At 42.5% G+C, this 22,215-nt stretch overlaps 1 protein-coding gene across 2 annotated transcripts in view; it reads right to left on the minus strand.

Moving 5' to 3' along the window:
* The window catches only part of fndc5a (fibronectin type III domain containing 5a), a 55,931-nt gene that overhangs the window by 9,007 nt on the left and 24,709 nt on the right, over nt 1–22,215 (minus strand). For both annotated transcript variants that reach the window (XR_014798522.1, XM_084913950.1), the window contains exons 2-3: nt 13,056–13,171; nt 9,864–10,062 (exon numbers count right to left, since the gene is read on the minus strand). Coding sequence is in view for 1 of the 2 variants with exons in the window: in XM_084913950.1 (XP_084770076.1) it covers nt 9,864–10,062; nt 13,056–13,171 (315 nt within the window). In the remaining variant the exon portion in view is untranslated. The remainder of the gene's footprint in view (nt 1–9,863; nt 10,063–13,055; nt 13,172–22,215) is intronic.

The following is a 22,215-nucleotide window of genomic DNA, read 5'->3' on the forward strand; positions in this document are numbered from 1 at the left end:
ATTCACATCACTAAAGTAACAGCTCTGAGGCCAGCACATCTCATTCTGATCAGTGCCTGTTGCATCGACTGTTCTCCACTCACATCTCTGTGAGGTGAGAGGGACTAACAAGTGAGTAGAAGGATCAAGGATGGGTGCTTTGTGTCTGAGGCTTGTTGACATAGGCAGAAAGCAGGACGACCACGCTGCAAATACATTTTATTGTTCTGACACCAACGCAAATGGACGTCACAAATTCTGCAGTAGGGAGCTGAAGAGTTAAAGACAGTTTATTAGCAAAAATAGGACAGCGAGCTCCGTGGTAAAAAAAAATCAGTGGTTACCTGGCAATAGTACTGAATTTGTCCAGCAACTGATTATAGAAGTTGTTTGGGCTAATTATTTTTAATTGCAAGATAGTTGCCAGTTTTTGTTCTCGTGGGAGGCAACTTGTCTCCAAACAGTTGCAGTCTGACTCAGACTGAGTGCAGTCTCGGAAAGATTATCAAAGTTTTCCAAATAATTGTTGCCAAATTTAGAAATGCAGAGAGATTGTCATAAGATTACACTTGGGACTCGACTCATCTTCTTACCAGTTGGTTGCATTGTCGTTATGTTCCCATATCAAAGCAAAGTTGCCAAGACGCTGTGTAATTTTGCAGTTAAATTGCCGTCATGCAGTATTTGTGGAGCAATTCCTTAATTTCTGTTCCACATCTTCGAGGTTCTGGCTGGACTCTGAAGCTAAAAAGTTAATGTGAATTTGTGTTTATGCTGATCACAACATGTTTGCAAATTTCCCTGACTTATCATAGTTGATTGTTACGTTAGCACAAGCAGATTACATGTAAGTGCCAACTTGACCCTATTTAAAGACTAATAGCAAAATGACTTGTTTTATTGCCATTGTAACACACTGTGATGGCTGCAGTTACAGCCACACTGTGGTAATATCCACCTAATATTAACAACAAGGACACTGCATTCACATTTTCTTTCTTTAGATATAAGATTTAATTTACAGGATAATAACTGGTTTTGGTTTAGAATTAATTTGCATAACACTGTTCTAAAATAATTACGCACATTTTAGTTTACACTGTTATTTATGATTGAATCTCTTTGTTTTCTGAGTTACCTTAGTTGCAACTGCTCCAGTCTCTTGATTGAGGAGCCAAGACGTGGAAAAGGGGCGGAGCAAGCCTAGATGGAAAACTGCAAATTGGCTCATTCCATAACTTGAGATCATGGGGGGGGGGGGGAATTGGAGTTCGTTATGTTAGTCTCAGTTAGGTTTTGTGTGTTTTACCCCTGTTTTGTGTTTTTGTGGGCTGATCAGCTCACAAATATTTAAGTTTCCCCTTTGCCTCATTAGGTAAGTAAGTTTGAGTTATCAGTATTGTTTGTTGTTAACTTTGAGTAGAGTTCTGTTATTTTGACCTCTTTTATGGGCCCAAGATTTTGATTTTTTTTTTGGATGATTTAACAACTATGTTTTGGGATTAAATAAAAAAAACCTTTTTTTTGGACTTTAACCTGTGCCTGAGTTTCCTTCACTGCTCGGTCCATAACACACACCAAAGTTGAGTCCCAGTGGTTGCAAACCTGGCTTCAAAGCAACCAAAGACTGCAGATTCATTGAACATGCTTGCCATAATTTTGTTTGTGCCAACGTCTCCAACAACTCTTTTGCCTTGTGTGACTGCAGCTTAAGCTACATTTTTAACGTGTGGCTTTAATAAATAATAAATTTTGAAAACACAACTTTCTTTTCTTTTTTAATAAAGCTCTGACTTGTATTATGAGTCTGTGGTCTGGGAGAGAGTCTGTAACTCTCTGTCTGCAAAATACAGTATATAATGACCAATGTTGGGCAATTAATTATATAGTTACTTCTTTAAAAAAGTAACTGAGTTTTGCAGCTGTTTACCTAAAAATGCAGCCAAGGCGTTTTTTTGAAAAAAAAAAATTCAAACTATTTACAGAACAATCAGCTGTTCTGCATCAAATCTGATGCCACACAAATTATTTGTGCCACTCCAAAAAATAATTTCTGTCCACTACCTGCAGGCCTGACAGCAGGAGATGTATCACTGCTGTAATACCTGTAACATTCAGCAGTCGCCTCATTGTTCTGACACACACAACAAAACTATTGACTACACTACACACTGACTGCACAAGATTTGCGCTAAACGTCGCAAATCTCTCACATCTCAAAACACCGCCGTCACTCCTAAAACTTCCCCCGTTTCTTTTCTTTTTTTTGTTTTGCCTGTCCCGTTTGGTTCTTTTGTCATCAGAATTATTAGGCGAAGAAAGATGCCCAACGGATTTACTTTACCAAATGGACCATCCCAGCCTTGCCGTAATGGTCTTTTTGATTCACCTTTTATTGTTTATTTTATTTTCACTTGCTAGATACGGGACAGACTTGAATGAGGGAAAGAAAAGGGAGAAAGAAAGAGGGAAAAAAAACCAGCGGAGAAGAGGGACGAGGATAAAGGGCAAAAAACAAAAACCAACAAAATAAGCAGACAAAAAATACATCTATCAATCACCTGGATCGCCTGTTGAGAACAATAGAATAAACAACATCACGATGATATATGGGAATATAACAGTAAATACTAAATGTTAAACATTATTGTGCAGCACGTAAGATCGACAGCGCACAGTGTGCTTTGAGGTAGGAGCCAAAAAGGGTGTAGTTTGTGTGTGTGAGCACCCGTGTGTACACCTGTGAGCATGGACGCGCTTGTTTTTAAAAGGTTCCTTCATGTAATGATCTGCTAGAGGGTGTGAGGAGCCACAGCCCCGTCCTCCAGGGCACGAAGCAGGTATGGAGGAGATCAAAACTCCAGACATCCAGAGGCCCTCAGAACACAAGAGACCAAGGAAGACCAACAGAGGGGCAGCTGCGCCACTATCCCACACAGCAAAATCTCCAGTGTTAAATTAACACTAGAGAGTGTCTATATGGGTCCACACCTCTGAGTGTTAAATACAACACCGTTGAGTGTTAAATTAACACTTTTGACAGTGTTATATGTTTAAAAGTAACCTAGTCAGTTTTGAAGATTAACAATGGCTAACACTGAGCAGTGCTGATTTTCTAACACTGGAAAATATTCCAGTGTTAGAAAAAACACTGGAAAATATTCCAGTGTTAGAAAAAACACTGGAAAATATTCCAGTGTTAGAAAATCAGCACTGCTCAGTGTTAGCCATTGTTAATCTTCAAAACTGACTAGGTTACTTTTAAACATATAACACTGTCAAAAGTGTTAATTTAACACTCAACGGTGTTGTATTTAACACTCAGAGGTGTGGACCCATATAGACACTCTCTAGTGTTAATTTAACACTGGAGATTTTGCTGTGCAGAAAGAGCTGATGAGAGTCCCAGATGAGGGGTCACTCAGCAGCCGCGGAGCAGAAGCCAGGGGGGGTTGCAGTGACGTGCCCGTGAGCTCCGCCGGCAGCCAGCTGTGCCAGAGTGACCGAGCCCCAGGCCGAGAGGCCGAGGGCACCCCACCCCCGAAGTGGCCCGAGCGAGCCCCAGGCTCCAGGCCCCGATAAGCAGTCACCAAGGAGTGAGCCGGTGTGTACCTGGACGCCCAACCCCGGACACATAGAACCACCAACGCACCGATGTCTGAGGGCGTCTGCCACCGGCAGGGGAAGTGGTGGGGGGAGATAGGCCTCCATACTTTGGAGGGCCCGAGATGTCCCCAGAGAGGTGGCGTCTGATACCCGACCTGACATATAGACGCAGACATCCATTCCCACCCTCATGCTCTCATATGCAATTACTCAATACTCAACCAACGAGGAGACAGACATAGAGAGACACTGTACACACAATCACACTCCCCAAGCGTACTCTAAGCCCCAGGTCTAGGTACCCTTGCCCCTGGAGGGGGAAACTGCACCCAGACCCAGGTGGTGTTACCCTTTTCCCTGCGGTGGGGAGATGCAGACCGCCCCGACTCCGCAGCAGCAGGGAGGCCCCACACTCCAGACCCCAGTTTCTTCTCACAGTAAATATAAACAACGATGGTATTCAGGAAAAAAAACAAACCATTGCAGATATTTTTATCATAACTCTGGTTTTACGTGGCCTCTCAACACAATTTAAAAACTGGTATAAAGTCCACACTTTGTCCGTCAATTGTTCCGTCTGTCCTGCTCACGTCTCCAATGGCTGTACACGTTGTCATTAACGTGGCTTCACTCCACAGCAGCCACGCCGCTTTGCTCGCTAAAACACCGGTGTCGGCACATAAGGACGCTGTCATAGCCTGTCAACCACGTTGATTAGCTGCGTATATACGAATGTGAATCGCATCATTGGCTGGACTATGGGATAAGGTGGCATCGTTCTGATCCCGTACGGGAGCAGCCAGTCACTTACTGACTAACACTGCGAAACAGAATTGATAACGTATTTATTTTCATTTCAATTCAGGTTAGATTTTTTTTGTGCGCAACGCAGATTTTCTGTGCGCAGAGACCGTGCCAGCAGTGCGCAATTGCGCACGCGCGCAGCTTAGAGGGAACATTGCTCACACTTGCTGATGAAAGATAAGTTGTTCCTTAAAGGCTGTGTTTATGAGCAGCTTTTTTATATTTACTTTCACCTCCTGCTCACCTGTTTGCCTTTCGTCACTCTTCACTTCCAAACAGGGAAAACAAACAAAACAGAAAACGGGAAAAGTGGTCTTTTTAAAATTAATTTAATTAAAACAATTGCTTGTCTCATTTTGTCTCTGATTGATGTCATTTTGATGAAGAACGAGTCAGATTTCTCAGCTTTGGCTTAAAAGAAAAAATCACCCCCCCCTTTCTGGTTTCCAGGTCCAGGGTTGTGCTGATTACACGATACTCTCAGTTTCTCTGTCAGGTTCCCGCTGCGCAGTATCCAAACACCAGATGGAGATAAAGAAAATGTTTCATTCAAGATGGATCCTCATAAAAGAACAAGCCAGACTTTTATACACAGTCTCGTTCCACCACATGTGCAACCTCATATATTTATGTATACATGCTGGGTATATGTTATTATTCTTTCTGTTTCAAGTTTTAAGCTAAGGTCGGCTAAAAACATCCCAGCTTTCCTCCTTAACGCATATAAATTAGCTTGCTATTAATTTTTCTTATTTCATTATTGGGAGGAAAGCAACTGATTGATTTTTGCCAAATCAAAATCAACTTATTTCTATAAAGCAGCAAAGCCACAGGATCCTTCTTCTGTTTTATGTGACTCCATTTAAAATACACCCCAGGAGTGTTTTTCCAGGCTTCCAGCTGAGCTGACGGTTGCTGTTAAGGGAAATATCTTCCAGTATTTTACTGCAGCCCAGTTTTCACGTACAGATCAAAATTCTTCATGACAAAAGAGAACTTTTTTTTTTTTTTTTTTTAAATCCTAGGCTTTGAGAGAGAAGTTTCTACCTTTATTAGATCCGAGGAGACGATGAACCTTTTCACCAGAACTTTTTATTCTCCATGTTTGCGAGTCTGTAAATTTCCTTGAGAGGTTGCACAGGTACATCTGTGCCCCCCCCACACACATTCTCGTTTTGATGTCTTAGTGAGGACATCTAATTGACATAATGCTTACCCTAGGCCCATACCCTAACCCTCAAAAATGCCTTCAAACTCGTGGGGACCGGTTCTTTTGTCTTCACAAGTGACTGCTGGTCCCCACAAGTATAGTAACATTTTAATTTTTGGTCCTCACAAAGATATGTAAACAAGCCCCCCCCCCCCCACACACACACACACACACACACACACACACACCCCACACACACACACAGTGTGTTTCTGACAGCAGAATTTAATTTTCAGGATTTCTCTCTCCTGTATTGCTGTGGCTGCTTCTGTCAGTCACTCTCCGTTTCCCCTCCTCTCTTCCTGCTGTTTTGTGCACAGGTTGTTCAATTTTTTCCCCCTTTCCCTTCATCTCTCTCTTACTTCCTTTGATCTCCCGAAGCTTAAACCCATTGTGAAAGAGGAAACGAGAAGAAATGCGGAATAATCCAGCATTTCAGGCTCATCCTTTGCTCTTTCCACTGAGATCAGCGTGATACTGCAGAACAGAAGGGCTGAGCAGCTGAGCGAGGACGGTGAAAGCCTCTCTCTGCTTCTCGGGACATTCGCCTGTCATACAGAGACAAAGGACTAAGACAAGCACTGAGACGCTCTCCCTCCACACTCTGTACCCTGTGCAATTATCTGCAGTGAAAGACAAACTCCTTCTCTCTCTCTCCATGGCACATTTTGTCCGTCAGTCATTCTCAATAAGCGAACAGCTCTCATCCCACTGTCTGGACTCACAGCTTAGCAATTTTTTCTGATGGGAAATTGGCAGGATTATGAGCGAAAAATGATGTAGTGGTAAATGACGACCATTCGTCTTGTTAGAGAAAGACAAAGTGTTTAATCATAAAAGCCAAACATATCTGGGTGGATTTAAGAAGATCTCTCTAAACTAAAATTACCCTTCATACTAGATACTAGATCCCAAATCCTATCCACAGCGATTTTCTAATAAATTACAAAATGTTGACTGAAGAACACCTTCTTATCTGCCATCAAAGCTTTTATTGTTTCAACACAGCTACGCTAATTAAACAGACATCCTTGAGCAAGCAGTGCAAATGAGACAGAGACGGATGTGTGTCGTCGCGCTAAACCGTGAAGCTGTTATTGAGTAGAAGTGAAGGATGATGAATCACAGACGTGCTCTCTGTGGATATTTGCTTTGTGATAGTTTCAAATGTGTGAAGCAGCATTTTTCAGCAAATTAGGGGCTCTGTGTGTGTGTTTGTGCAAAACCTGCAGATTTTTGGATGAGGCAGACTTCCTGCACCCGACTCATTTAAGAAAGCGGGAGGTCGCCCTCTGAAACACAGACATGACCCGTGCTTCTTGACCTTTTGGGAAATAATTTGCTCTCTTACTGAAAGTCACACGAGAACACTGCTAATATTCTCTTGTCTGTACGGCGAATACAAAGATTCATCTATCTGTGTTCTGTGTAAAAATGTAACCACATCCACCTATCTGCATTTCCAAAGCTTACTAATTACATCATGCCTGATTAGTCTGAGCAACAACAAAAGTTAATGTGAAGGAAATACCAGGAGAAAGTTAACTCGGCATAAAGACAGGAGCTCTTCCTCTATCCTGAGGTTAAGTTTGGTCACTTTTTGTCCTCATTTAAAATTAAAAAGCTTTTTGCAAGCTTTTCAGCTGCATGTAGGAAAACAATTGTAAAGCAAGTCCACCTGTTATCACCTGTTTTCAAGTTAATGCTGAGTTAGATGTCACTGATTCATCCAGATCAGGAGGTTGGACCAACCTCCTGTTGCCGTTGGAACTGCCTTAATTCTTCATGGCACAGATTCAAAAGGTGGGGAAAACGTTCCTCACAGACAGCCTCAAATACTTGTTGGAGATTTGTCAGCTGCACCATGAAGCAAATCTCACATTCTAGCACATCACAAAGGTCTGCTGTTGGACTGAGATCTGGTGACTGTGGGGGCCATATTTAACCTACCAGTTTGCTGGCTGGATACACTGTGATTGGAATTAACATGGTCAGCAACAACACTCTGATAGGGTGTGGTGTTTTAGACAATGCTCGGTTGGTACTAAGAGGGCCAAAATGTGCCAGAAGCCTAAACTGTTGCTACAAGGCAAGATGAATCCATGCTTTCATGTTGTTTATGCTAACCTTTGATCGGGAAATGACATATCAAACCAGGCAACATTCCCAGTTTTCTGTTGTCCACAGAACTGCTGTTCTCTAGATATTTTACCTTGGGATGATTCTCTGTAAACCTTAGAGATGGTTGTCTGAGAAAATCCCAGCACAGCAGCAGTTTCTGAAACACTCAGACCCGTCCGTCGGACACCAACCACCACGTTACGTTAAGGGTCGCCCAAATCAAGTTTCTTCCCTATTCTAAATAATTTAGATCATTAAGCTTGTATAAAAAAATCAAAATGACCTAAATTATTTATACTGGATTGATACTGGTGATTCAAGTTCTTTAATAGCTTTTGTGGTTTATGGATTAAAAGCAGCTGTGTCAACAGTTGGTTCATTAACAAAAGCTATGGATTGACACAGAATTTGACGAGCTTTATTTTTAGTTATAATTTAATAGATTTTTCTGCCCCTGGTGAAACTCAGAGTGTGCACTTGTGGATACGAAGCACTTGTGTTTATTTTGAAGTCATTGTTCTGCCTTTGAGGGTTTTGAAAACAGCAGGAGAGAAGATACGTCCTGACAGTGGCGGTCCTAGCCTGTTTGGCGCCCCGGGCAAACACTTCCTCTGGCATGCATTTCTGGGATTTCACACAACCCAGGATTCAAATCATGAATACGTAATGGACTTCGATTTACATCATTATGAACCCCTTTCCACGGGTTGTGTGTGAGACATTAAATCATCAAAATATAAAATATAAATTTTAAATTGTTATTGATCCTTTACCCCGAGTCCTAAAGTGTATATTTATTTTCTTACTCTTCTTATGTTTATTGTTTGTTTACTTGCACTGCTGTAACTGGAGCCTCGTCGTCTCGCCTCTCTATATACTGGACTGTATGTAGCGGAGATGACAATAAAGTTTACTTTGACTTCGGCAGCGAGCAGGCACACCGAGGGCTCTCGCGCTCACTTTTCGCATACAGAATTTCGAAAAAACATCGGTGCAAATTATAAGTCTGTATCATGATGTCTGGTGTTTTCGTGTTTGTTGTTTTGTTTTTATTTTGTTTTATTTTGCGAGTTGGTTATTAGATGCTGCTCCAGCCAGCCAGAGAATCCCCCGCAGCCCCGCCCTCTCCTCCCTGTGCCGCAAGCAGCAGGCGCACCTCACAAACGGAGGGCGCCCTTACTCCCAGCAAATGGGCGATAGAAAACCGATCGGTGCCTATGCCATTCCCAATATGCGCTGGCTGATTTCGGGGCAGCATGAGTACGAGCAATAATTTTTTTTTTTTGCCGATGCCCGTGATGCCGCCCCCCACCACGATGCCGCCCGTGTCGCCCGTATCTAAAACCGCTACTGCGTCCTGAAACCTCAAAGAAACGAGCACGTGCACGGACAGAAAGAGAACAGGCTGCTATGAAAGCGCACAAGTTTATCTGTGCTGTTATTGATTTCTGTAAATTCTTCTCAGCTACACAAATAACACACAGACAACACATCCGGTGCTAATTAGGCCTCGGCGGTGGCGAGAGCATCGCCTCACCGCTCTGCAGTGATTGTTTTTGTGTTCTACATGCCTCTGCCAGCCCGCTCACTACCAGAACAGAAGTTCAGACTCTTTCTGGCTCAACACTTTGCGAAGTATTGGAGTGAAGCTGCAGCTCACATGAGACATGAGTGTAAATGAGAGGAAGAATAGTTGGAGAAGCGCCTCAGCCAAAAGCGCATCGATTCCCCACCCCTCACAGCTCCCACTGCTTCCTCCCTGCGTCTGATAAATGCCTTTCCTCATTTTGGTTTACAGTGCAGTTGTGCAGAGCGTGTGCTGGGTGAGGCCACGAAGGCAAGTCGATACACAGTGAAGTATGCATCCCTCTCAGCTCTTCTACTCCCGAGTTGTGGTTAGAGGGGGCAAGCTTCAAGAGCACTTTCTTGTGAAATTTCATTTCATGGTTTGTGTTTCTATTGATTTTTATTGGTCTTTGGACAAAATCAGTCACAATGCTGTCAAAAGGCCAAGTCCCTGCTGCAGTCATGTCTGGAAAACCGACAGATTCAGGGTTTTTTTTTTCTTTTAAGTGTGGACGTGTTGGGTGAAGGAGTGTATTTGTGTGGATGCGTATGCATGTGTGGCGCTGTCACGCTTCACCTTCACTCTTAGAGGCCTGAGTCTCGGCCTCCTTCGGCGTCCGGAAGCGCAGCGGTTCGCTCAGTGGGCTCGTCCCAGACATGGAGATGGACTGGACATGCACAATGTAGTCTGTCTCTTCCTCCAAGTCCCATAATGCACAGGATCGCGTGGTGGTGTTGACTTCCTGGATGAATCGCAGCATGCGCACGTCTTTCTTCTGTTGGAGGGTGACAGAGAGACACATGCAACTGGCGTTCACACTCACACTTTATTTCACTAAAATTAAACTTAATGGTCGTGGCTCTGGGTTTGCCTGTTCATTTTTTATTTCCCTGTACAGTTTTATAATTCCTGGTCACCTCCTTTGACCTCCCGACTTTGTTACTTTTCCATCCACTGTATCAGTCTTTCCTGCCTTGTTGGTAATTATAATTACAAAAAACTTACTCTTAAAGCACTTTTCTCAAAATTACAAAGTGTGTCACACAAATTAAACATATGCACATCAATCCTCCCTCCCGAGAATACTTAAAAAAAAAAAAACAATCAAGATGTGGCTACTCTGATCTCAGTGGTCCCGCCGCTCGGGAGCTCTTTGATTACTGGCCAAGATGCTGGAATAACCATTCACCAATTTAACACCCAGGCACATAAGAAGTAAATAAATCTTTAATGTACTCTGGAGCAAGGCCATTTAGTGCTTTAAAAGTGATTAGTAAGATTTTAAAATCAATTTGGCATTTAACAGGCAGCCAGTGTAAATTTGCCAGAACTGGAGTGATGTGTTCATGGTGCCAGTTAAAATCCACGCAGCAGAGTTCTGGATCAACTTGAGCTGGTGATCTGAGCTTTGACTGATGCTGTTATCAAAGGTATTATCTTCTTATATCACAATCAGGATCAGTATCAGACAACTTTATTAATCCCAAAGGAAATGCTTTAGTTATGATGACTGGTGTGACTCAGGAGCGGATCGTCTACTAATCTCGAGGTTGGTGGTGCAATCCCCGGCTTCTGTAGTCTGCTTCTGAGCATCAGTAAATCCAAATGCATCCATGAGAGTATGTGTGAAAGCTAGGCACAAAAAACCCACTTGAACGAAGCTTGTTGTAAGAAAGCGCATTCGGTGCTCAAATAAAAGCCAAGTAAAGTATTTGTCCATTTAGCCTTAATCAAGGCTGGTGAAATAAATGCAACTCAGCAGCTGACAAGAATGATCTAATTCTGGAAATTGTTCTTGTTGCGCTAAACCAGGGGGGCTGAAACAGAGATCGGTTTCAAAAACAGCTCCCAGGTTGGGAGCAGACTGAATGCAAAAAGCTTATTTTGGGCCAAGGTGGTAAATTTTAAGATTTATCTTTGGTGAGTTTAGTTTTCACCCTTAAGTGGGTAAGTAGATTACCAACGCTGCTGGTGTTGTTGGATAGTAGAGTATTGGCGTAACAGTCGCTGAGAGGAAGCGTGCTTATAAAACAAGAGGGCCAAGGAGAGAGCCTTGAGGGACACCACAATTCAAATTTGACAGGGGATCATTCATTACCTGTGGACACAGACAAAATAAATTTAAATACATTTCCAAGTTGTCAAATTGTGTTGTTTCTCAGCTCTGTCTTCAGCCTGAAGTGATATCCTTACTCATTATGTTTGACCTCCGGATTTAAACATCTGTGTTTTGGACATTTATTGTTAAACGCTGATTTAAAATGGGATGCAAACTGTTTTGGTTTCTGGTTAAGAGATGCCTGGAACAGTTTTAAAATCACAGTCACAAGGACCACAGTTAGCACAGTTAGCATTGGAAAAACCACACAAAACTGTGTGGAGTGAGACGTTGGGAAACCATAAGGACATTTGGGAGCACTTGAGTTGTGCTTGACTTCTGAATTGAAGTTTTAATTGTCAGGTGCATTTCATATTAGTGTTATACAAAATAAAGAGTGAATATGCTTTTACCTTTCTTGCCAAGACTTGGAGGATGAGTTTGCTATATGATAGAGGATGAAGTTGTACAGTACTGATTAAAACCACCGCCACCCTTTTTGAATGCTTCAAACTTGTCATACTTTAAAATAATACAGCATCTGATATTGTATACATCTCTGTGACTGCAGCAGCTTTGACAAAACGGTGGGATTTGATGACCAGTGAATGAGAACAGCCTGAACAATAACCACTGCAAAGCAGCTGAATGTCCTCTGCTATTGTTTCTTATTATTAACTTTTATTTATAGCTTTAAACCACACATTTCCCAGCTTCCAGTGCTGCCATCAAACATGTCACTCCAGTCTCCTGTGGACGGGTGCATATGTGTGTTTGTACAACCACGAGATGGCAACTTGTCCCACGTAAATGCGTGGTTGTGTGAGAGATGTGTGTCTAAGCTTGCATGTTGACTTTTCTCCTGTCACACAGCTGTCATAGTCTGTCAGCGAGGGGACAGGCTGTCCGACAGGATGCCGTATCCTCTGATGATTCCCATAATGCATTCTGACTCGGAGTGAGGGAGCAACACAGGAAAGGAAAGTGGACGTGGCAGACAATAACCTGTGACAAGCCACAACTTAATTGAATTAGTTTGGGAGTTTCTTCAAGAAATCTTCTACATGCATTAATGAATGTACCTACATTATAGTACATTTACATGTACACTCAGGGGACACTTTATTAGGTACACCACCAGCAGCCTGAACCATTGATACGAATCAGGATGGAGCCATACTTTTATGTTGTTTTACTCCAAATTCAGGCCCTTTCACCCAAATGTCACAGCAGAAAAGGAGACTCATCAGACCAGGCAACATTTTTCAAATCTTCTATTGTCCAATTTTGGTGATGTGGTGTAAAATGTAGCCTCAGTATCCTGAACTTGGCTGACAGGAGTGGCAGACGGTGTAGTCTTCTGCTGCTGTACTCCATCTGCTGCTCAGTTTGAACTTTAGATATTTGCATTAATGAGGAGTTGAACAGGCGTATCTAGTAAAGTTGTATCTTTAGCTGTAAAACTGTAATATGAGTTGCAATAAATAAAAGGTTTGGATGATTTTATTCCCTCCAAAACTTGCCTGAATCTGCTAAATGGTTTTCATTTAACAGTAAAACTTTGCTGTTTCTTTGACCGTTTCCATATGTATTTTTTTTTACTGCTTATAAGCACAGTAATTAGCATTAATGGTTACGGTGGTATAGAGGGGACAGAGAGTGTTACCGACCTGCTGTGTGATGGCAAAGCCAATGACTGGGTCTCCCTCGGGGATGTCCCATGACACCACAGCAGAGTTTGCTTTCACCTCTCTGATGGTCACATTGACAGGAGGCGACAAGCTATCTGCAGAGATAGAGACAGAGACAGAGAGAGAAGAAAAGGTTATTGTATGTTTTAAAGTACGAAGGAGCAGCTCTGTGAAATGACTAGAATGGCAGAAGTTTATTCAGTGGCGTGAATAAATGGCTCAGTTGAATCCATTATTAGGCCTGAGCACTAAAAGTGCGAATGCCCTATTGTAATCGCTCCCTTTCTTCTTGTTATTATCCAGACAAATGAATTGGCTTTTTGAGGGCTTTAACATGTTTGAAAACTCATGAAACTTTGCACATCCGTCAAGCCTGGTGAAAATTTACTGGTTTCACTGGTTTGAGACCTGGGCACAGCAAAATGGCTCAGTAGCGCCCTGTACAAAGTGGGAAAAAAATGAGCCCCTGCTTGGGCTTTTATGTAAATGTATGAAATTTTGTACACATGTGTAACATCCCAAGATATACCAAAAAGTCTATTGGACCCATGTGCCAACTCACCACCACCATTTTGAGTTGAAGGTAACATTTTGGCATAGATTTTGCCATTTCCAGGTGTTGTACTGTTGCAAACTCCTCCTAGGGATTTTATCGGATCAGCTCCATATTTCGTCAGTCTAGACTACAGATCTGAGCCATATTAAATTGTGGAACTTTAGAGAGTTTTCACCTAAGGGCGTTTTTGTGGCGCCACAGCGAATTTCAATCATTCGCTTTGAAATTATAATTGGCTCTTATTCCCACATACATTGACCGATCTGTACCAAACTTCTCACACGTGATAAAGCTACACCCCCCGAACACATTTCAATGGCAATATTTGACAGTGGTTACAGCGCCACCTACTGAGAACAGGAAATGTCATGTTTTACACTTTGGGCTACAGTTTCAAGACGCTTGATGCCAGCAACCTCAAATTTGTTCAGGGAAGCCTGAAGGAGTTGGTCTTAGGTCACATTCAAAACAGTGAGTTTTCATAAGAGGGCGTGACCTTGGCAGCTTGGTGAATTTTGATGTTTCGCCATGAAACATGAAACTGCTATACCTCAAAGAAATCTAGTCCAAACTCTCCCAAACTTCATAGACATTCTTCTGACATAAGTGACCTCACCTGCAAAAATCTCCATTACATACACTTTAATGCCAGATGAATTCTACTTAATTTAATTTTCTAACATCAGTAAACCTCACCTGCTAAGACCTTAATCCTCTGACAAGCAGGTCAAAGTTCATTAATGAAAGAGAAACTGTGTTTGCCCTGGAGTTCGTTCCCAGTTTGACTGGTAACACCTCACCTGTGACAGTCCAGGAGGTCGGATGCATGCACCACCTCAGCTGGCTCATTTTGATGTGGAGGAGTAGAGGCTCTTAGCACCTCTCATCTGCCAAAAGATCCTCACCGTCTAAGTCAGCAGTCATAAAGGCTTAAAGGTTTGCGACCATTTGGCTAACTCCAGTTGGTGGGCGAGTTGGCCAACTGGTTGCTGGAGGTTGTTGGCAAGTTGCTTGCATGAAATTGGTCACAATTCTAAGTACATGCTAGTAACCAAAGCAGTTACATGGAGTTTTTGTATACTGCAGCAGACTCTTTGTGACCAATTACATCTAGCAACACCCAGCAACCTCTAGCAACTGCTCGCCCACTGACTGGAATTTTTCCACTCACAAACCAGCTGGTCTGCAGGACTGAGGCCTTAAGCTGCATCCACACTGGGAACGACGTTGTGACCACGACGATACAACTTGAATGACATTCTGCAACAAATTGGGCGTGACCAATGAGAGAAGTGAATACTGATGATGTGACCTGAGGAGATTAGCAATATATGAGAAGGTTAAGGCAGCTGGAACCTCGACTACAAACGCCGTCAGCTTCAAAGCAATGCACAGCAAGCGACTTGTTTTCAGGCCTCATTTCTGCCGCTTGGACTCTCAGTTTCATTCTTTACGGTCACATTCAGTTACCAAAGTTACCAAAGGTGATGGTCATAGTGAGGGTGGGAACGTAGATCTACCTGTAAACTTTTTCACACTGTATTTCTTTAAATAAGCACTTCAAAATTACAGTCAGGTGTTGTTACCAACATGGCTGCTGAGTGGGAAGACTGGATTCTGGAGGGATTAGTTTATGGTGTCATCATTTACTTCTGTGTGCTTGTTGGACCCATCAGCAAACTGTGACTGCAGGTAACGTGTCTGTGTGTGTGTGTGTGTCTGTGTGTGTGTATTAGTCTTGTTTTCATGTAAGTGTCATATTTCATGCTCTAAACACACTTCTAGTTTAATTGGGGTCACAGGCTACAAGATTTGAGAATAATAATTTGTCTCGTTATATAATTAAGTGTGAGCTGTACGTGTGTGTGTGCGTGTGTGCATCCACCGCCTGCTGCTGAATGAGACTGTAATTACTGTACGAGTTCTGAACAAGCACATACCCAATGGTGGCTGTATTACATGAACGTTTGTGCAGATCAGAAGATCGAGGCGAGAGATTAAATAACATCATCATTCGATTTGTCCTGAAATGGATTTTTCTTTACTTTCTTGTTTTATGATCACGTCTCCTTCTATTCTTCTTTCCCCTCAAACAGAGACGCCACACATTCGTACAGTCATAGTTCAACTGTGCCCTAAAGTCACGATCAATATGCACCACAGATCCATAACTGACTGGAATTCATGTCAGTACAATCAGTTATGACTCTGTGATTTATAATTACACCTGCATCTAGTGCCTGACTGTTATTCTAGTTTGTTGGCTTTATGAACTGGTTTGAACTGCTGAATCTAATTTTCCTGCAGATCGCCCAATCACATGGCAGCAACTCAGTTCAAATCAAGAGTGAGATTGAGGAAGAAAAGTGATTTAAGTGTCTTTGAACGTGCTGTGGTGATACCAGACGGTCTGGTCCGAGTGTTTCGGTAACTGCTGGGATTATTCCCACAGGCAGAAGAGCTTCTTCCTGAAGCACCACAGTACTGTCATCTGAGTACAGGAAACTGAGGCTCATCAAAATTGGACAGTAGAAGATTGGAAAAATGTTCAGTCTCGACTTCTGTGGTGACATTCAGATGGCAGGGTCAAAATTCGGCATAAACAACATGGCATCATGCATCCCTCCTGCCTTGTATCAACAGTTCAGGCTGCTGCTTGTGGCATACTTTGAGCCTCTTGTAGCAACCGAACATTGTTAAAACATGCCACCATGTCAATCCCTTTATGACCACAGGATATCATCTTCTTATGGCGGCTTCCAGTGGGATGACGATGTTGAAGAATCCAACAAATTGGTTACTTGAGCATGGCCTTCATAGTCACCAGATCGCAGTCCAGTAGAGCACATATGGGATGTGGTGGAACAGCAGATGTCATCATGGATGTGCATCCCTCTAATCTGCAGCAACGGCGTGATGCCATCACGTCAACACGGACCGAAATCTCTGAGGAATGTTTCCAGCACCTTGAATCTCTGCCAGGAAGAACTTAAACAGAGGTCTAATTCTGTAAAAGCAAGGAGCTTGTACATTTTCCAGTGAGTGTAGATCAAATCACAAATTCTCCAAATAAATGATGCATCAGTTCTGATATATCTGGTCCAGCTATCTGAAATGGATGAAGTGGAAACTATTAGAAGTGTCAGAAACTGAAAACAAGGGCATTTTAGACCGTGCGTCCCATTAGGGAGTATTTTTAAATTTGTGACATGTTTGGGATGTTTACATTCTTGTTTATGCAAATAAGAGAATAAGCTGCTGAATATTAAGGTGAACAACCTAATGCAGTGTGTCACTGTCCCTCTCTGTTCTCCGTTTTTGGTGTTTATTGATATTTGTAACGAGGACCAGTGAATAAGGATGAGGAGAAGTGGTCCCTGTCAGTGAGGCTAATGGGACATAAATCTAATTCAGGTAATAACACAGTCAGCGTGTTATTGAATAGGTTAACGCTCGCTTGCCCTTCGACGGGAAAACCTCACAGGATGATGAGCTGCTGCGGCACTTGTTTACACCCTGATACACTGCACGTTTAGAAAGAGCGAAGCGGAGCCAAAGCAGGCCTCTAGGTTACTTGCTTCCACTCAGCCTGCAGCCGATATTTTGATAAATAGCCCGACTAACAGCAGATGACAGGAAGGAGACCCACTGCATCTCTTCATCCAAGTGGGGGGCCTGGATGTTTGAAGTGGATTTGCTTTTGTTTACTGTCTGCTGTTTGCCTAAGGGACAGGCGCCACGGGCTGAGAGGGCTGATGGAACAGAAGAAATCACAAATCAAAGTCATTATCTTTCCGCGTATTCTCCTCCTCCTGCTTGTGAACTAATGTTTAGCTCCTAATGGAGAGAAAAACACCGCTTTCATTCAGTGATGTGCACCATCGCTTTGTTTGCACATGCTCAAAAATATCTACATGTAAAAAGACAGAACTTGATATTATCCGATTTTATAACAACAATAACCGAGTGGGTTCAAATATGTTACACAGAAACACTTTGAAGGCTCAGTTTGCATTCCTGCACTGCTTCCTTTGTTCTGATGTTGATTAGTTTTGGTTACTTTCATTCAGTTTTTTTTTTTGCAAAATGGCACCAAGTCACAAACCGACTCGTCTGCAGGTTTCATCTTCGCTTTGGGCTTCAGTAAATATCAGCATCAAAGGCTTCTGCAGCAGTAAATCTGTACTGTACGTCTGTTACTCACGGCTCACTGCAAAATCACAGTTTAAGATAAGAGATAAGATAAGATAAGACTTTATTAATCCCTCGTGTGGGTTCCTCTGGGAAATTCGGTTCCAAATAAGCACAGCACCGACAGAAGTTATAGAGTTACAGAATATTATATATATATGTATATATATATATATATATATATATACATACACATACACATACACACACACACACACACACACACATATATAAATACAAAGACATATATAGATAAAAATATACAAAGGGGATAAATAGAATAAATAGGAATAAAATAAAAATAAAAATACAAGTGGATTGCACATTTCAAGTATGGAGTCTATTGCACCGTTGACTATTAACAAAAAGTATTGCACAAAGGTAATTGCACAGTGAGGTGAAGAGGCACTACAGCTTAGTTGTTCCCCCCTCCTTTGTCCTCCTGTTTCCCCTCCCTCTCCCCTCCAGAGAGGAGTTAAACAGTCTGATGGTGTGTGGGACAAAGGAGTCTGTTGGTTCTTGTCTTGGGGAGAAGCAACCTGTCACTGAACAGGCTCTTCTGGTTGTTTATGGCCGTGTGCAGAGGATGCCCAGCATTGTCCATAATGTCCAGCAGTTTCTTTAGTGTCCTTTTCTCTGCCACTGTCACCAGAGTGTCCAGCTTCATGCCGACCACAGAGCCAGCCTTCCTGATCAGTTTTTCCAGCCTGGATGAGTCCGTCTTTGCTATGCTGCTCCCCCAGCACACCACAGCATAGAAAAGTACTCCAGCAACCACTGACTGGTAAAACATCCTCAGGAGCTTCCTGCAGATTTAGTTTAGTGATTAAAGTGGAAAAATACATTAAAATCAACGGTTATTAAAACATACATATACTTGAGATGGATGATAAAACATATTACAGTGGCACAGGTGAGTACACTTGAAGGATAAACATGTACAAAATTATTTTTTATGATCACAAACTGTTTTCATGTCTCATTGCTGGTTTAATAAATAAAGAGCCTGATCAATATTTCTGATATGTTATTTAGTGATTTAAATTTGATATCTAATGTATCAACTGAAAGGTTTTTTCTCCAAACATTCGTTTTGTGTAGAAACTGTTTTACTCATCTACGCTCTACCTGACTGTGCTCGGACCAGCTCACCATTTGAGACCTTTGCAGAGTGCCCTCTGGTGGACAAACTATGCAACCCACTCGTCACACGGTTGAAGGGTGTTTCTCCCGTCACTTCTTAAATTTGTGACTCCCTAAATAAGATGCATTAGTGTTTAAGCAGAAACGCCCCCCACAAAAACAAAAAACAGGTATTTCACTGGGTGAATGAATGACCCCAGCAAAACAAAGCCTGTTTTTTTTGCTCGAATCCCTAGAAGAGCTGGGAATGACGTCACACAGCCCTGCCATCAGAGCCAAAAGGAACTCATTTACCTCTTGTTAATCAATACAGGTGAGGCTGGTTCATCAAGGCAAATGTCTTTAAAAGATCCCTCGAAATGCCTGCAAGGTCATGTGTGCATGCGATAAAATGGGGTTACATGACGCCTCAGGATCAGAACGAGGACATCAGTGAATCACTCTTTGGTGAGGAAAGTATTAAACATGACAGAAACACAGCAGCTGCTCATCACATACGTGCTTAGGTCCCCCATCGTCACACTTTGACGTGGGATTTTTCAAAGAGCAGGATGGAAATTTTCTCTGTTGCTATCGTCGCTGATGGGAAGTTATAAAAATGGAGGAAAAACGTATGTTCTAACATGTGGTTAATAGTGCTGTTTTTTTTTAAAAAGGGTCTGTTTGAAGTCATGTTTTTTCTTACACCTAACCAAAGATCAATCGAAAAGACACAAAAGTTCAAAATGGCCGTACACAGGATGCAAACTGTGTTCTGGGTGAAAGTTAATGATTTATATACAGCCACGTCTCAGTTCCTGTTTTCTCAGGGGAAGCCAGTCCTGACAAGTCGTCAGCTGACAGAGACTACTAAAAAGCAAAAACTATAACTGAAAAGAAAGAAAGTAAAGGAGTGAAATAAACATCATGCAGAGAGAATAGAATTTAATGTTGCAGATGTGATAAGAGCATCAGGCTGGTGTGGCTCTGCGTCTCCTCTCAGTGATCACGGACTAAAGTCTGATCTGTAAAGCTATAACTGTACCTGGCGTCTCATGTCTTTTAAACCATATAATTTCGCACAGAGCTTATTAGTTTTTAATAAAACCTCTAAACTTTGGATCTTGGTGAAGCAACTTTCTCTTTGCTCCTTAAAATGAAGCCGTCTGCTGCAAAGCCCTTTGAAATCAGGAATGTCTTTCCTGCTGGATGAGCTTAAATAATGAAACGCACATTTTCATTGATGTCCTTGACTTACTTACTTTGTTTCTTTCTCTTCTATTGGGTACAGTGATGATTCGCTGTTGCTTTGCATTTTTGAATTATTGTGTTTCAAGTCTGGAAAAAAGACTGTCTCCTTTGTTCGTGAGTCCCAAAGATTAAAGGGTAAAAACATGTCCTTGTAGTTCTGCTACATGAAGTTCAACTCTCTCTTCGAGTGTCCTCACATCCCACAACTTCTGGTCACTTTGTGCCCGTCTTTGGCTCCACTTCCTCATATGACTGCATTACACTTTGGGGACAAAGAGAGGGGATGCTGGCCGTGATTGCAGGTCTTAAATATCCACATGACATTAGAGTCCACTCTAATGAAACACCAGACAGATGTCTTCATAAATTCTCTGCAGCTCACAGTCTGCATCTCCCCAAGAGATGGGGGTGACTTTGAGCAATGACGGATGTGTGTGTGTGTGTGTGTGTGTCATTGTTAGCCTGATGATGATCAGAGTGACAGCTAGTTGTCTACCCCACACTGTGCAGTGTAAAGGGTGACAGCTCCTTAATGCCCCCCTTCATTAGAAAACTCACCAGGACAGAGTGTGTGCGCATGTGTGAGCGCACAGTCAAGAGAGGAGGCTAATTTGCTGTTTCACAACACAGACTTGTGTAAACACACACACACACACACACACACACACACACTCTCCATGCATAAAGTCCATCATTGCTTAATGAACACTCTCGTCTCTCCATTGACCTCAGAAAGAAAATCCTCCCTCCTCCTGCTCCTGGTAGAGATTATGTAATGTTGCATACTTTAGTTTGCTTCAAAGAAAAAATGCTTTTAATTGAATCTCATCTTTTGCTGATGATGCTGAAGTTTGCGCTGAACAGTTAGTTGAGCTGTTTTGTACTTTGCATTAGGGAGCTGACGGGTTAATGACCGGCTAATATCTCTGAATCGTTTAAAATCTACTGACTTTAGGATTACAACACATCACAACACAGGCCTATCGTTAGTGTTATACAGCACATCTGTACCATGAGCTGTGAGACCTGCCTGTACTGTACACATGCTTTGAAAATGAAGTCTATGAGTAAAACCCGTCTTTCTGCACTACACCATCAGTGTGATTCCTGGGCCGACAGCAGGGGCTTTTTCGAGTGGGAGATCATAAAGCTGGGTGGTGCTCCAGCTCCCATCCACCCCTGTGGTGTGATATTATTGATTCGTACCACCTTATTACAGCTCTGCAATCCTCAGAAATGCCTCTCTCGGAGTTAGGCCTCTGGGCTGGTTCTGCTCCCTGGGATGCTAATGAGTTAGTCTGCATGCTTTTGAACTAACATGAAAACTGCCTGTTAGCTACATCATATTTCACTGTTATCTCGCACTTAAGAGGAAAGTACAGGCCTCAGGTGCTGCTTACTTCCTGTTCTCCTCTTTGAATCACTTTGTGCTTCGCTGCGCTGCTACTAATTCATATTTAGCAAGTTAAAACACTTAGTTCATTTCCAGCTAATAGAATGTAAACAGTCACTTTGTATGGAAGGTGCAACAAGCAGTAGGAACACTTTGGTGGGGAGAATAATACAGTTTTAAATTAGCACATGTTTATTATCCAGGGGCAAAGCTGACAGCAGTACCGGAGGAGCCGCAGTGGCTTGCTGCATGCCCCTCCATGCTAACGTGTTATTAGGCCTCCGAGCTGCGTGTGCTTCAGGCGCGCTGTGCTCGCAGAGGTCAGCTGGCAGCGATGCCCTCATTCATAGTTAATGTGCCATGATAGAGCCATCAGGATTTTGTGCTGATCTTGAATTTGCCCTTGCATGTGTCAGAGGAGACCTTGGCGTGTGGCCTTGTCCTTGCAGATGCACACATCTATAGAAGGATAACAGAGCGACTGAGCAGGGAGGGACCTGAACACGAAGTGTTTCTGTGTCTCCTTTAGAAGCTGAAGAAGCTGATAAATAATTTAAAAGTGCTTTATTCTAACGCATGTTTTACGCTCTCTCGTTTCATAATTGATTGCCATAATTCCTTTTCCA

The sequence above is a fragment of the Perissodus microlepis genome, chromosome 19, assembly GCF_051167445.1.
Source record: "Perissodus microlepis isolate ML-2025 ecotype Zambia chromosome 19, ASM5116744v1, whole genome shotgun sequence".
NCBI classification, from domain to species: Eukaryota; Metazoa; Chordata; class Actinopteri; order Cichliformes; family Cichlidae; genus Perissodus; species Perissodus microlepis.